The sequence below is a fragment of the Anas platyrhynchos genome, chromosome 2, assembly GCF_047663525.1.
Source record: "Anas platyrhynchos isolate ZD024472 breed Pekin duck chromosome 2, IASCAAS_PekinDuck_T2T, whole genome shotgun sequence".
Classification (NCBI taxonomy): Eukaryota; Metazoa; Chordata; class Aves; order Anseriformes; family Anatidae; genus Anas; species Anas platyrhynchos.
In genome coordinates this window covers 135,511,015-135,525,370 of record NC_092588.1, presented here as the reverse complement: position 1 = coordinate 135,525,370, position 14,356 = coordinate 135,511,015, and the positions used below count along the sequence as shown (strand labels likewise).

Sequence of the window (14,356 nt, the reverse complement as noted above, 5' to 3'; positions counted from 1 at the left end):
ATCTGTAGTAATTCAGTGAAACTGTTCAATTCATGGCTTTTCCGTGAGGAGATAATAAAACTTCAAAAGAGCACTTATTACCAGAATGACTGTTTGCATTGGTAAAGGTGAGACTTCTTTGTCTTTTAAGAAAAAGAGAAAGGTGTATGTATTTATTGAGGATGGAAGAAATGAAATGCAGCGACTTATCTACAGCTGAGGAGAGAGGACTATGAGGGCAGAGGGAAATGATTCAACAGTTGTTTTGCCAGTAGTATAGTCTATGTACATACGAGAACTGTCTGAAGAAAACTTCTTAACTAAATATACTTTGAAGTACCTCATGATTACCAGTAGTGTCTGGGAACATGCATACACACCCTCAGTCATCATGCATATTTCTATTGCAGCTGGAGAAATGGGGTAAAGTACAAAATCATAGAATAGTTCAGGCTCAAAGGGACCTACATGGTCATATAGTCCAATCCTATGCTCAAAGCAGGTCTAATTAGATCAGGTTGCTCCTAGTAACCTGTGTTGGCTTCTGAATATTAACAGTACGAGGTGGTTACGGTTTTACATTTGAAGAAATTGTGCTGGAGTTGCAAAAGATTACACGCACACAGACACGTTCTTAAGATTGGGCATTATTTTTCTGACGTCTGGCTTATTTTGGCTTGAATGAAAAAAGCCCAAATCAACTTCTATTATGTTAAAATAGCTAAATATGAAGATGCTTGGTTTGGTTTGTTTTATAAATGTAGCTTTAAAAGAATAAGCATGGTGATTGCTATTCACTTGTAACTTGTCTCTGCTGAATTGCTCATGACATACTGATTCCAGAAGCAGTATTCACTTCCAGTAAAACAAGTTGCACCCAACTGGGAGAACATTTTTATTTGCTACGTGTTGTTTATGGCCTGCTTATTCATTTAAATAAGTAATTGTTATTTTGGAATTGAAAGATAATTGCTAAAGTCTCTATCTGTGCAGTATTAATAGAACAGGAAAAAATCTGAAGTAGTCTTAGTGAATCTGATAATTTACTGTTTTTAGTCTTATAAGTGCAATGCTTTGAACAGTGAGCTTGTATTACAGTAATTGGATTAGAGCTCGCTTAGTTGACATGGCAGCCAATGTAACAGGCAGTTTCAGGCTAATCCCTGCAGTGAATTAAAGACAGCTTCTTTGAGCTGTTTGCTTTTTCACCCAATGTTAAATCTTTATAGGCTGCTGTGTCAGGAGAGTAAGGCAAGATTACTGGAGGCATTATGCAGGATTACTTTCTAGGTAAATTTCAATTCAATTTACTTACTTCACCTTTTACTAGAATTCATATTTGGAATGGTTCTTTTTGTGCCACGAAATAGACTGAACATCTGACCACACTTCTCTGTCTAAAAGTTTTGGCTGGATTCTGCTCTGATAGTTATATGGGAAGAAGCTTATTTTCCTGCAACTTTTCTCCTATGAATTTTTAGTCCCCAGTGGAATTAGCATGCCCGAATACAAATCACCAGGAGTTCTCTTACTCGTTATCAATAACGGAAAGTGAGATAGAGCTACTCCTATTGGAGCTCATTCTTTATCCAAAGTTAGATGACTCCTTTTCAGAGAGGGCAAAAGTCTGTTTAGAGAATAGAAGTTATTTTTTGCAGTCATCCCTTTCCCTCAAATGAGTTTTTTCCATTTTTTTCCTCTCACTTAAGTGTCAATTCCTCTATCTGCCTGCAATCCCTCAAACTACAGGAACTAATTAAAGAACTCAGGAGAAAAACACTTTTTGTTGTATCCTTCTTGTCCATTCAATTTTACCACCTGTCTTAAATTACCTGTAATTTATGTAATGTTTTCCATCCTATGTCTGAGGAATATTTTATTTACAAGATTTGTTGGAGAAATCCCAATTGGTACTTCTTGCTTAAGTCTCTGGGTCTGAACTTGCTGCATGTTAAATTTTTCAATGTTTACTTTCTAGTTGGCTTTATTTTTTTTTGTCATTATTCTGTTGCAGGAGTCTTTTGGTCTTGAGATCTACAGTGTTCTTTTCTATATAGAAATAAAGTTAAGTAGGAAATAAAGAGACAACTCAGGAAATAAATTGGACCAGTGAAACTCTTGCTTTTAGGATTACTTAATTTTGCAATTAAAATGGAAAAAAAAAAAAAGAAAAGCCAGTTCCAGAGTGAATAATTAATGAGATCAATTTATTTAAATGATGTAGCAGATCTGAAGGATTTGCAAGAATGTACCAGTGCCAGCAGAGCAAAAGAAATTAACCTGTGGCACAGTAAAATTGTCCTTGAGTCACTTGAGTAGTAAAAGCTATTAAACAAAGCTTCTTAAAAAAGAAAAGTTCAAAGTTCTGTGATGAAGAATACCTGCTAATTGATTACACTTGGATTAGTAACTCATCTTTTGTTTTTCATAGGACAAATCTGTTGGGTAGTAGTTCTAGAATAGCTTAACTGTTTATTCAAGTAGATGATAAAGGCTAGAGCTCCAGGCTCATTGTTTCATTTCCTTAACTTACTCCGATTGTTAGTTAGTCGCTCAGCTTTGATGGGCAAGGAACAGAAGTACAGAGTAAGGAGACACTGTTTGGGATTCTGGAGGAGAAGTAAGGATGAAAAGTGGCAGTAATAAGGAAACATAAGCAGTATGGAGAAACAGAGAGCACCTCAATAGGAACAGGTGTAGCTGCTGAAGGTAGTTAAGGCACTCCCATGTTAGAAGTGTGAAAGCAAAAATCAACCAAAAGCTTTGACTGGGGAAGAGGTATTCTGGGATGTACAATAAGATGGAGGGCTGCAAGGAGGGAGAGGGGAGAAGGAATAAAGAAAATGAAAGAAAATGTAGTATAAAAAATAAAAAAAAGGACAGTTCAGCTAATGAAAACAATTTGAAGATGGAAAATGAAGATCCATATGCTAAACTAATGTTTTAAAATAACCTGTTCGATGTTAAAGTGTGCACCATGAGAGGAAATACTAGATTCTCAGCAGTGTATAGTTATGACAAAGATCAAGGACTGCCAGGGTCTTACCTTTTTTTTTTTGTTTTTTTTTGGTGCATACAACAAACTGTCTGTAAATAATGATAGATAATTCAGTTTACCAACACTGAAATTACCCATATTGAAGAACAGTCTTTGCGGATATAAAGAGTATTTTGTTTTTTAGTTTGAAAATTTATAAAGCTCAGTTCTACATTACCAAAGAGAAGAAACCTCCTTAAATGCTGAGGTTACCTCTAGGTTGGTGGTGATTTCTGATACAGGAAATTGAGGCGCTGAGAGGTGGGGTACCTCACTGCAGGTCATGCTCAGTTTTGGCAGTGCTTTATATACATTAAGATGTATTCTATTTAAATCTGATCATAGTTGGTTGGTTTGGGGCATTAATGGCCAGGGAATACATTTGTTTAAATTCAGTGTTTTTAGGAATAGAAACAAAGAAAGGCATGACTAGGCAGTATATAAGAATAGCATTTCGTATTGAGAATTTTCTACAAATATTAAGAGTCCATCTCTTTAGGATGACCTAAAGAGAGGGTTTGATTGACTTTTTCAGCTTACATTTTTTTTTGCCTCTCTTTCTAGTCATGGTCCTGTTATTCAGTCTTAGCCAAGTCACAATCATTTGTGTATCTCTAATGACCCATGGAAAGGTGATATGAGAGATAGACTGCAGCTTGCATGCAAGTTGATTTATGTCATTCTTGACCTCGTGATACTCAGAGCATGGTTTTCAACATCTGTCATTTTCAGTATGAAGGGATTTTTATTAATGTTTTTCCATATTTGGAAGTATAACGAAAAACTGCTTTTAAAACAATGTCTCTGTAAATGTTTAGAGTTTTATGAGTTTATTTATCCACAGCTCTCAGTGCCTGGTGGTTCTGATGGGATATAAGCAGGTTCATGTATTGTTTCTGAGAGAGAATTTATTAAGTTCTCTGGAATTATTGGTGGAAAGGAAGGAAGTGGAGAGAGAAAATTGCTTTATACACTCTGTACCTTAGTCAGACCAACTAGGTGAGAAATAGGAAGCCTGGCACAGCCCTCAGAGTAAACTGAGAGGAATAAGAATTTGGGAACACCAAAATATTTTAGCATTGAGTAAAGAATATGCAAAAAAATGCTGAAAAAGATGGTCTTAATTGTTGAGCAACTCTGAATGTAGCCTTTTTGATTACGGAGATGGTCTTCTGAGACAGAAATAAATGAAACAGAACTGTTTCAAATTAATACTTAAATAACTCAAAGCTATTTAAGTACTTAGGAATTATTCATGTTCTTGTTTCAGTGCTTTGAAATCTTAGAACAAGGCATCCAAGTACAAGGTCCTGCACCTGGGACAGGGCAATCCCAAGCACAAATACAGGATCTAAAAAAGTTGGATTTAAAGAAGCATGGCCAGCAGGTTGAGAGAGGTGATTCTACCCCTCTTCTCTGCTCTTGTGATACCCCACCTGGAGCACTGTGTTCAGCTCTGGGGCCCCAGCACAAGAAGGACATGGAGCTGTTGGAGTGAGTGATAGGACAAGGGGCTTTAAAGTAAAAGAGGGGAGATCAAGATTAGATATTTGAAAGAAATTCTTTACTGGGGGGGGGGGGTAAACCTGGCATTGGCACAGGTTGTCCAGAGAAGCTGTGGGAGCTCCATCCCTGGGAGGATGGATGGTGCTTTGGGCAACCTGGTCTGGTGGGAGGTGTCCCTGCCCATGGCAGGGGGGTTGGAACTGCATGGGGTTTAAGGTCCCTTCCAACACAAACCATTCCACGATTCTGTAAGGAAGAGGGTAGTCATATTTAACACTGCATTCTTTGTAGCAATAGCTGAATGTCAATATACATTCTCATTTGAGGAAAAAAATGTTAGACTATGTAGCGTTAATTCAAAAGTTAAAGTATACAGTTGAGCTTGGATTAGTTTTGTGAGAGCAATAGAAGTCAAGCTGGATCCTCAGTTATCACTACTGGAAACTGTTAGCTCAGCCACATACTTATGTATGTAACAGCAACATTACATAGTGAGAACAAAGGATAGATGAAATAATAGTTCCACTGGCAAAATTTTGTCTTCATATGAAAGTTTTTGCTTTTTTTCCCACATGACTAAGGCCTTATTTACTTAATAATGCCCTTATAAATTTATCCTACTCTATAAAAACTGGAAGCTACATTATTATAGACTGCCAGAAGCCTATAAATCAGAAAATGCAGTAAAATTTTGATTGCTACTTTCCTGTTAATTATAATTTTCTTGTAAATTGACAAAGCTAAAATAAACTTGTTTTCTCTTCTGCCCACTAATTAATCCATGTTTGAAAATTAATCTAGAATTTTGTAGTTATGTTTGTATAACAGTTTACACTGAGGTTATTTTAAAAAGTCAATAATTTAGGTAGAATTTTGTTCCATGGATAGTCTTGGTTCTCTCCCTTTAGTACTCATCCATTGCAATTGGAGTATGTTAGTACTGGAAACCCTTTTTTTAAAACAAACAAACAAGCAAACAAAAAAAACTTTTATTATCATCCATGAAAGTTTTTCAAAGGAACATAATCACTTGTCTTTCTTGTGACCAATTTAGTATTTGAGTTCTTTTCTGAGTCCTGTGATAATGTTGGACAGCTAGTACCAAAGAACATATCTTTTGAACAATGCTTAACAAACAGTATATAGAAACAAGAAAATGGACATCCTGTTTTTTGTAGGCAAATTACCTCCTTTTTCTTATTACCTTGCAGTAAGTTCCTCTGAGTAATATTCACAGATGAAAGTATTTATGATTTTCTGAAAAGTACTTAGCTCTTGTGCGTTATCATTAAGGTACTAGCTGCATAGATGATAAAGATAATAGGATATAAAGGGCCTTTGTAATGTCTCTTCAGTGTATTTTAACCATCAACCATGTTATCAGTGAAGAAACTTAAATAAAAATAAAAAACATCTTGCCAGAAGAGTTTAGCTGTTTGTACCAAGAAAATGCTGTGTGGCATAAGTGGTAGAATAAGTGCAAATTAACAACCTGAAGTCATGGTGAAACAGATCCCTATTTCAAATCTCATAAATTAATGGGAGAACTGATGAATAGCTTCATTGGCATCGTCCTATCAGAAGATGTGTTGCTAACAATATCTGTATATATGAAATTTTTTGAATTATTTCCTTTTAAACTGGACCCATGTGGTTCAGACAGATGAGCTACATAAAACCTAATTACTTCTGTTGATCAAAGAACAATTGAAGCATAGAGAGTGGATGGCTTAATAATGGAAGGAGCTGGATTTTTAATTATGGTTGATCAGGTCTTGGGAGAGAGCATAGTTGCTTGGAGGGCAACATGAGTGCCTCTAAAATGTTGGCTACTCGTAATTGATTGTGACAGCAAAAGAATAACACAGAAGTCTTACAGTGGCAGACACTGATGTGTGAGCTCATAGGATTTAAGTGTTTTTAATTGATTTTCAGCAGAGTGTGGATTAACCCCTTAGTACAGAAGACATATCCATTGAACTTGAGTTCATTTGGCCATCTTTCTGTAGTGATTTTCAAATAAATCTCTTGGCAAAAATACTTGATATTAACAGACGAAAAACAAATCTTGATTGTTTTGAAGATTGAAGCAAATAGTTCTAAAAGATTATTTATGCTATTAGCAGATAACGCACAACTAAAATGTGATGAAGAACTACATGGTTCCCACTAAAAAGTATAGGATGATATGGCCACATAGTTGTTACCTGCATTAGGAAAATAAATAACAATGTGTTTTTCCTGATTTTAAGCAAAGTATTTGTTTTATTTAAAGCTGGAATTTCAAGAAAGTGAAGGTAGCCTTTACTGTATATATTCTAATCGCATTCATGGATACCTGTTATATTTTTTAGTACCGTCTACATTCTCTGAGAGAGATGGCATATGTCTTGTTTAATACTTTTAGAATTCCATCATTGTAAATATTTTAATATTTTGTTTTAGCCGGAAAGTGAAATTTCCACTACTGTAGAAGATTACAGTTCTGAGGTAAGACTGAAGAAACACTTCCTTTCTAACTTTCCTTTTAACTTTTTCTTTTACACGTTTATTGAAATGCTGTGCACTGTTTTCCAAAAAGAGGAGGAAGGAAATAACACGTGATGTTATAGACAAAGATGTTGCATGTCATTACTGGTATGATTCATGTACCATTAAGGCAAGCATTGTGTCAACAACATAATGGGATGGCTGCTGTAATTGATAATATGATAGATTTATGAACTGTTACAACAGTGTCACCATTCTGGTCATAGTAATGATTTGTGTTACTATTGGAGTTATGGTTGTGGATAATTCATTTTCTTTTGAAAATTATTTAATGAGTTGATTATGTCGTAATGAGTTCCAAAGTAGCTGTTGCTCAGAGACTGGCTGGTCATCACTCTGCTGCTGGTAGGTGGTGAGTGATTGCCTTTGCATCACTTGGTTGGTGTGTGTTTGTTTTCCCTATACTTACTGAACTATTCTTATCTCAACCCATGATTTTTTCTTGCTTTTGCTTTTCTGATCCTACCCCCATCCTACTGGTGGGGGAGTGAGTGAGCGACTGCGCTGGGCCTTAGCTGCTGGACAGAGTTGCCCACCACACATTGGCATCCACTATTCATATCTGTTGCTTAAGAGGGAAGTAGGCTATATGGAAATTTGGTCTCAACAAATGAACAATTATGTTCATAAGGAGTGAACTACCTCGTGTTTAGTGGAGGGACAAGAACATGGGTGCACAAAATAGCCATGGAGTATCTGATGTAAAAATAGTAGTTTAAAAAACAAGTTCTTCATGTCTCAAATGGTAGCTGTTTTGGTTTGCAGCTCTCTGTGCTAAGCACTTTTGTAAAACTTTTTGTAAAACACACCCCAGAATCTTAGGCTTGGCTAAGTAAGAGGGATCAAGTAATCAAACATGCCTCCATTGCTGGAGTAAATTTGGTTTAGAATATTTACTGTGCCTCCTTTGATTCAGCCTTTCTAAGAGAAAGCTGACACACCTTAGAATAACTATTTGTTCCTTACTAGTATTATAAATGCTTATTGTGAGCTCTAATGTGCACACCAGACAATGTGTCTCTGACCTAGCACACTATATGGTCTAAGAGTGAAATCATTGCCACAATGGACAGTCTAGGCATGCCCTCAAAACTGGGAGGACCTCTGTTTCTCCTTCTCAGCTCTAAGGCTTTGTCTTCATTACTTCTTCTTCCAGCCTGTTCTTTTGACCAACTCTTGTATGTTTTCTGTTCCTGAGCTTTTTCATAAAGAGTTTCCTACCTTCCCTGTAATAGTTTATATTAATCTTTTCCCTTTTCCTTGTCCTTCCCCATTTCCCACTTGCTTGGTTTCTTAGCTCATTCCTATAGCCCCTTTCTGGCCTTCCTTTTCCTTCATTAGTGATTCCTAAGCCCAGATTATTTTTCCAGCCTTTCCAGCTTCATATAAGCTTTTTTTTTTTTTTAATGCTTTTTCTCTCTCCCTTGAAAAACTATTATTTATTTCCTCCTCTTATGTCTGTCTTCTAATGTTCTGCTCAAGTTCAATTTCAGCAGTACTGTCTCTTCCCAGCTTCTCATCAAATCACATTTAGTTTCCCCCACAGATTTTGTCTTTGTCTTTTTAGTTGTAGTCCTTTTACTGTCCCTCTCTTCCCCAGTTTGAATCTTTCTCTCCCATTTGTTCTTCCTGTCCTTGTTTATAAGCACCCTCACTTTCTTCTGGTGTGTTAGGAGAAGGCACTTTGGGAGTACAGTGAAAACATTCCCTCACATTCATTGTTGATTACTTTCATATACTGAAATATTGAACCAAATGGACCCTTGGTCTGATCAATTACAATCATTCTTATGCTATGTTTGTTGTAATGCAAATTTAATACACACACACACGCACATATACATACACACACACCTCCAGGTCAGGCACCTGTAGAATTGAAGATTCCAGGCCAGCAGCTTCAAAGTGCTGTGAATGAAAGAAAGGAAAAAAAAAATATAGAGAGGGATAGGTGGAAAGGTGCAAACACCACATGGGGAAAAGTCAGATTAAAGATGTAATATTTCTCACAGATAAAATATGCATTATTTTTGCATGTTTTCCAAGCAATTAAATAAAGAACAAAAAGAACCTGAGTTTATATTATGTATGGAAAGAAGATAGGAAAGCATGTACGTACTGTTTGCCATTGAGAGTAAAATAACTCTACTATTGAACAACTGCTGTGACCTTATGGCAGCTTTTTAGAATATATGCATCACCATGGTATGTGATTACTGTAAAATGGAATATGCAATCTGTGCAGAATGAACCTTTGAAAAAAGTTAACAATGGCATTGATGGCATATATCTTTACAGGTGAGGTATTTTATATATATATATATATATATATATGAAATGGAATATGAGTAAGAAAATTTGATCGCTTCTGAGGTTGTAGATGCAGTGTTGGAAATTGATGACGAAAGCTCAAGCAAACATATCTTTGCAGAAGGAGACAGAAAATATATGGCATAATGCCTTATGATAATTGCAGATATGTTCTGGCATGCAGAAATGTTTTTAGTGTTTTACTATTAGTATTAGTTGACTTATCACATCTAAATACTTTAATACAACATAATTTTTACCCAGCTTCATTCTGCAAAGATTTCCACAGGTGTCTACAGAGTATGTTAGGGATCAAATTCTTACATACTAAAGACAATAGAATTACAACCAGACTGCTTTCTGAATGTGCCTTTAAAAACAAACAAAAAAGATTTCCCGCAAAATGCTTTTCAAGGCACATTGTATTCTCAGCCCTCCAAAACAACTTTTTTTCCTCCGTGAGACTTCTTTTCTAAAACAGAAGTAGGCAACACAAAATTTGTGAGTTGTAAAGTAGTACTGGGTCTGGTGAAGAACAAATTGAAGTGGTGAGAGTTGCTACCTTAATAAGCTGTTTTTAATTTAATGCAGTTGGTTGGTATCTGCAATGAGGAAATGGCATATTTAAGAATACCTATATTTAGGAATTACACTGAATTTTCAGTGTGTTTCATATCAACTGTTATATTATTTCTTTTATGAAAAACTTTGTTTACGTTCATGACCATCCTTTAAATAAAACAATCAGAGTCCTTTTCAGGTGAGAAACATGAGAATAAGTTGAATTTTATATATAATAGCATAATTATGAAGTTGTGTCAAGTCGTGGGCTTACTTTACTTTCAGATACATGACCTCCTTTTTGGAATTCTAAGAAACCACACATTTGTACAAATATAGGATTGTTCATCCATCTTTCTCCTATTTTTTAGCACATCTGTATTCTCTTTAGTTGTTTTTGTCAGAAATTACATTGAATTGGAGACTGTCACACTTCAAAGTGAAATGGGTTTTAAATCATATACTTTTTATAGTTGGTAAAATAAGCCATGTATTTTTAATTTGTCAGCCACTTCTCTTGGTGTTTTGGATAAAATTCAGTGATAAGTATTTCATTCTTTGATAGACTAATTAGACACAGGGTTATAAGGAGTTTTCTAATAAAAGTGAAGGAATCAGTAAATGCTTATATGAGTGTTCTTGTCTTACAGGATTCTTTTTGTAAAATATCTTAAACTGTAGTATTTTTAAAGGCTGTCAATTCTCATTCTTCAGAAGTTATTAGACTTAGTTATACTATATGATTGTAATTATTCTCATCAGAAACTGAAAATTATTTTAATTTATGGAGTTTAAAAAAATTGAGTTTCCCCAATTGTCCTAATTGCTAATTTTGCTAAGTTCCGTATAGTCAATTGTGACATAACTAGAAAACTGAGGAAAGGCTAAATGTTCCTAAGGGCACAGTCAAGCAGTGTTGAAAGCCAAAGTATTAACTTTTGTAAATTAATTGGGTGTCCAAAATGCACAAGAAAAAGAAAAAAAATAAAATTATGAGGTAAAAATGTTAATTTATTCCAGACCCTTCTGTATGTTTCTACTACCAAATCAAAGCACTTTTTTTAACCATAATTCTTCTTGCCCGCCTGTAATAGGTTATATTGCTTTCCTGTGTTGGAGTGTTTTTACATTTACCAATGATTGAACAGCAAGCATTGATTCATGCTGAGCACAAGTTTGCAATCCATAAAGAGAAGTCTCTATAGTACTGACATCAGTGTTAGCAGTAACAGTATGTTATGTGTAACTGCCCAGTTTTTCTGAGGTACAGTTTCAAGTATTCCAAGGTCTGAGGAGCACTGAGGGGAAGGGAGAGGGTGATGAACCTGTAGTAAAATGCAGTGTTTTCATAAATTTAATCCTGACCTCTGGTGGCAGTTGTCATAAATTGCTGCCTTACTTAATGGTGAAAGTTGGTTTTCTCTTGTATTTTTGTGGAGGAAGCTTGCCTTCACTTGCTAAGCATATGTATTACTGATATGGTGTAGAATATACCTTTGTTTTTAGCCAATACATTACAAATTGTATTTTATATATTATTATAATAGCAAATACTATGTGAATTATTTTGAAAATACAAGCAAGGAAGAAAACTCAAGACAGTTAGAGCATACTTTGATGGACTTCCATAACCGTCTCTGGTTTCTTGTCTTATATTCACCCAAACAGTTGCTCCTGAGTAGCTAATGTGCTGTAAAATTGCATTTTTTCTTGCTTTGTGGTTAATTGATTATGCAGTTATATTCAGAGTGTTTGTTACTCCTTGCTCCCATTATCTTCCATTATCTTATCTTATGTAGTTTGATTGCTTCTTTAAATGTTTAATTGTATGCTGGGGTAAATAACTAAGCACATCATAAAACATCAAGGCATAAGGGAATTTCAGTGTTAAAGGTGAATTGCAAAGCTTTAAAAGAAGAAATAATAATACTCTACATCAATAGTATGGGCCTGCAGAAGAGCTCTGTACAGGTAAACCACTGGGCCCAGGAGATGCCACACGAGTCCAGTAGGCCTCATGCCTGTTGGCTCATGTCTTTAACACTAAAGTTGGTATCTGGACTACAGTCTGCAGCTGAGTGAAAAAAATAATTTTGGAGTGAGATTTTTGAAACTAATATCCAGCCACAACAATCAATCTGGTCTGAGGCAGCAGGATTTCTGTCCTGCCTCACGTTGCCAGGTTGTTCACATGGCTGCTGTCAGGAGAGCATTCTGGCATTGTGATTTTCTGATGGATTATGGTGCAGATTGTTTTCTTGTCGTGTTTCAACTTGCGCTTTGCAAGAAGGCATAAGACATTTGAAAGGAGAAGGTATGGGATGAGAAACAGAATGGGCTGAGATGCTGGTATGGTTCACTTCTGTGATACCTAAGAGCTAGGCTTCTGTTTAAGCAAGGGGTATTTCCAAAGTTCCAGGCAGTTGTTTGGAACGTGTATGCCAAAATCCATTTTATAAAATCTTTTTGTAGAAGTCTCAGCTGCTAAAGAGTCTGGAACATCTAAAGAGATGAGGCTTTTATGTGTGTCCTTGCAGCTCTTGTTATAAAGCATCAAAGAGTTATGGGTTGTTCCACATTGAAAGGATCCATAGGAAGAGAAGGGTGCCCTGTGTGGCAGTTCACAAGAATCATAGCACTACATCTTTAGCAATTAAGCCTAAATAAAATAACAGTTAAACAGAAGGAAAATCATTATTTCATAATAGCTTCTATTAAACTAGTAGGGTTATTAATCTGGGACGTGAGCCAGAAAATAGACACTGGTGCTATGCTCTGTGTAGACACTTGTATGGTGGAATGCAGAGCAAACATCTGGTGATACACAAATGATGTGCAGTGCCTCTGTGAGCTGCCTGGACTGATGTTTGCTGCAATTTTATTTATTCTTTCTGAAATAAGGTAGTAATCTCTCTGTGGCGTCTTCCTTTTCAGTGAGGAAGTCAGGAGTTGAAGTGGCAGTATGTCAGCTCTGCCAATTCATGTCTGATGCAAGATTATTCAAAACCTGATAACTATATTGATCCCATTTATAACAGTATGATTCTGTGTCAAGTAACTTACTGATTTGCTCAGACATTATAGTTTTGTGTAAAGAACCCCCAATCTTTACTATAGCAGATATCAGAGCTATATAGTTGCTTTTTTGATGTAAACACAGTATTTGAATCTGATACAATACCTTTCCACCTCTAGTACTATTATTTTTGTTTCAGGCTCATTTGATAAAGAGCTCTGAGAGGAAATACAGCTCTTCTTGCTTTCTCATTTTAAAACATTTGTCTGTTGGTTTAAAAGCCTGTATGTCTGTCTTATGATTTCGCACAAATACATAGTATGTTCTTTTTATCTCAATTTTTTAAAAAATATTATTTTATTTTTAACCTATAACTTTGGCGCATGCTTACCTTTTGGAAATACATTATTATTGGTTTGTATGGTCTGTAGAACCAAAATTCTCCTGGAAGCTGACAGGGGTTGCAGCATTAGGTGAGTGAAAGAGAAAATTTTCAAATGTCTTATGTTAAATGGTTATCTTCTGCTCCTTTTTAATCATAAGAAATTCCTCCAGATTGTGAACATCAGTCTATCATCTACTATAGAGATACTGAATATTTTTAGAAATAGTAGATCTTGGGGTGTATATATATCTTTTGGAAATGACTATGTTTAGTAATCTATAGAAATATTAAACATAATTTAAAATGGAGTATTACTGCATTTTAATAATTTACTGTGTAAAGCTTTGCATTGACCTTTAGATCTGAATTCCTTTGTTTTCTCCAGATGATTACATTTCTAATATGTTTTTTGGTTTTAGACAATAATATCTATTTTTGTAATTTGTGGGGTTTATCTGTTACCTGTGCAGAGTTAGACGCAGTTTATTTAATAAAATGCTATTTTGTATTTCAAATGAAATAATTTTTTGTGGCATAAGGATTTATGTGTGTCTGCAGGAATCAAAGATTTCAAACAAATCAAAAATAGAAATCAAGGTTTATTTCAAATAATAATGTATTTAGAAATTGTCTTTATACAGGTAAATGGTTGCAGTTTTGTGACAAGAACAGCTATACCTGCAGACTTAATCAGGGTACAGTATTGCAAATTGAATTGTAATACTAATAATGAATACTAAAAACCTCAAACAATTTGTTCAAACAAAAGCTGTGCTGTTGACTAATACTTTGTTTTGCATGCTGTGCTCTGTATCTGCATTGCTTGATATATAAATGCAGTTTAAAGATAAAATAAAAAATGTCTCACTGCTTGTATTAAGGCTAATATTATAAGGCAAGACTTGCAGAAATGCTTTATGTCAGTGTTTTGAGGTGTGAATTATACTAACAAAAGAGGTTACCATGGTAATAAGATCCTCAATACTGTATTATATGTTAATGTTCTAAGGTG

General features: G+C 35.2%; 1 protein-coding gene across 7 annotated transcripts in view; it reads left to right on the top strand.

Annotated features, from left to right (window-relative positions):
- The window catches only part of AKAP9 (A-kinase anchoring protein 9), a 109,933-nt gene that overhangs the window by 24,630 nt on the left and 70,947 nt on the right, over positions 1–14,356 (top strand). For 4 of the 7 annotated variants that reach the window (XM_072033638.1, XM_072033639.1, XM_072033641.1 and 1 more), the window contains exons 3-4: positions 6,968–7,012; positions 13,986–14,039. In XM_072033638.1, the coding sequence (XP_071889739.1) occupies positions 6,968–7,012; positions 13,986–14,039 (99 nt within the window). The remainder of the gene's footprint in view (positions 1–6,967; positions 7,013–13,985; positions 14,040–14,356) is intronic. The other 3 variants (XM_072033643.1, XM_072033642.1, XM_072033640.1) reach the window with 1 other exon arrangement.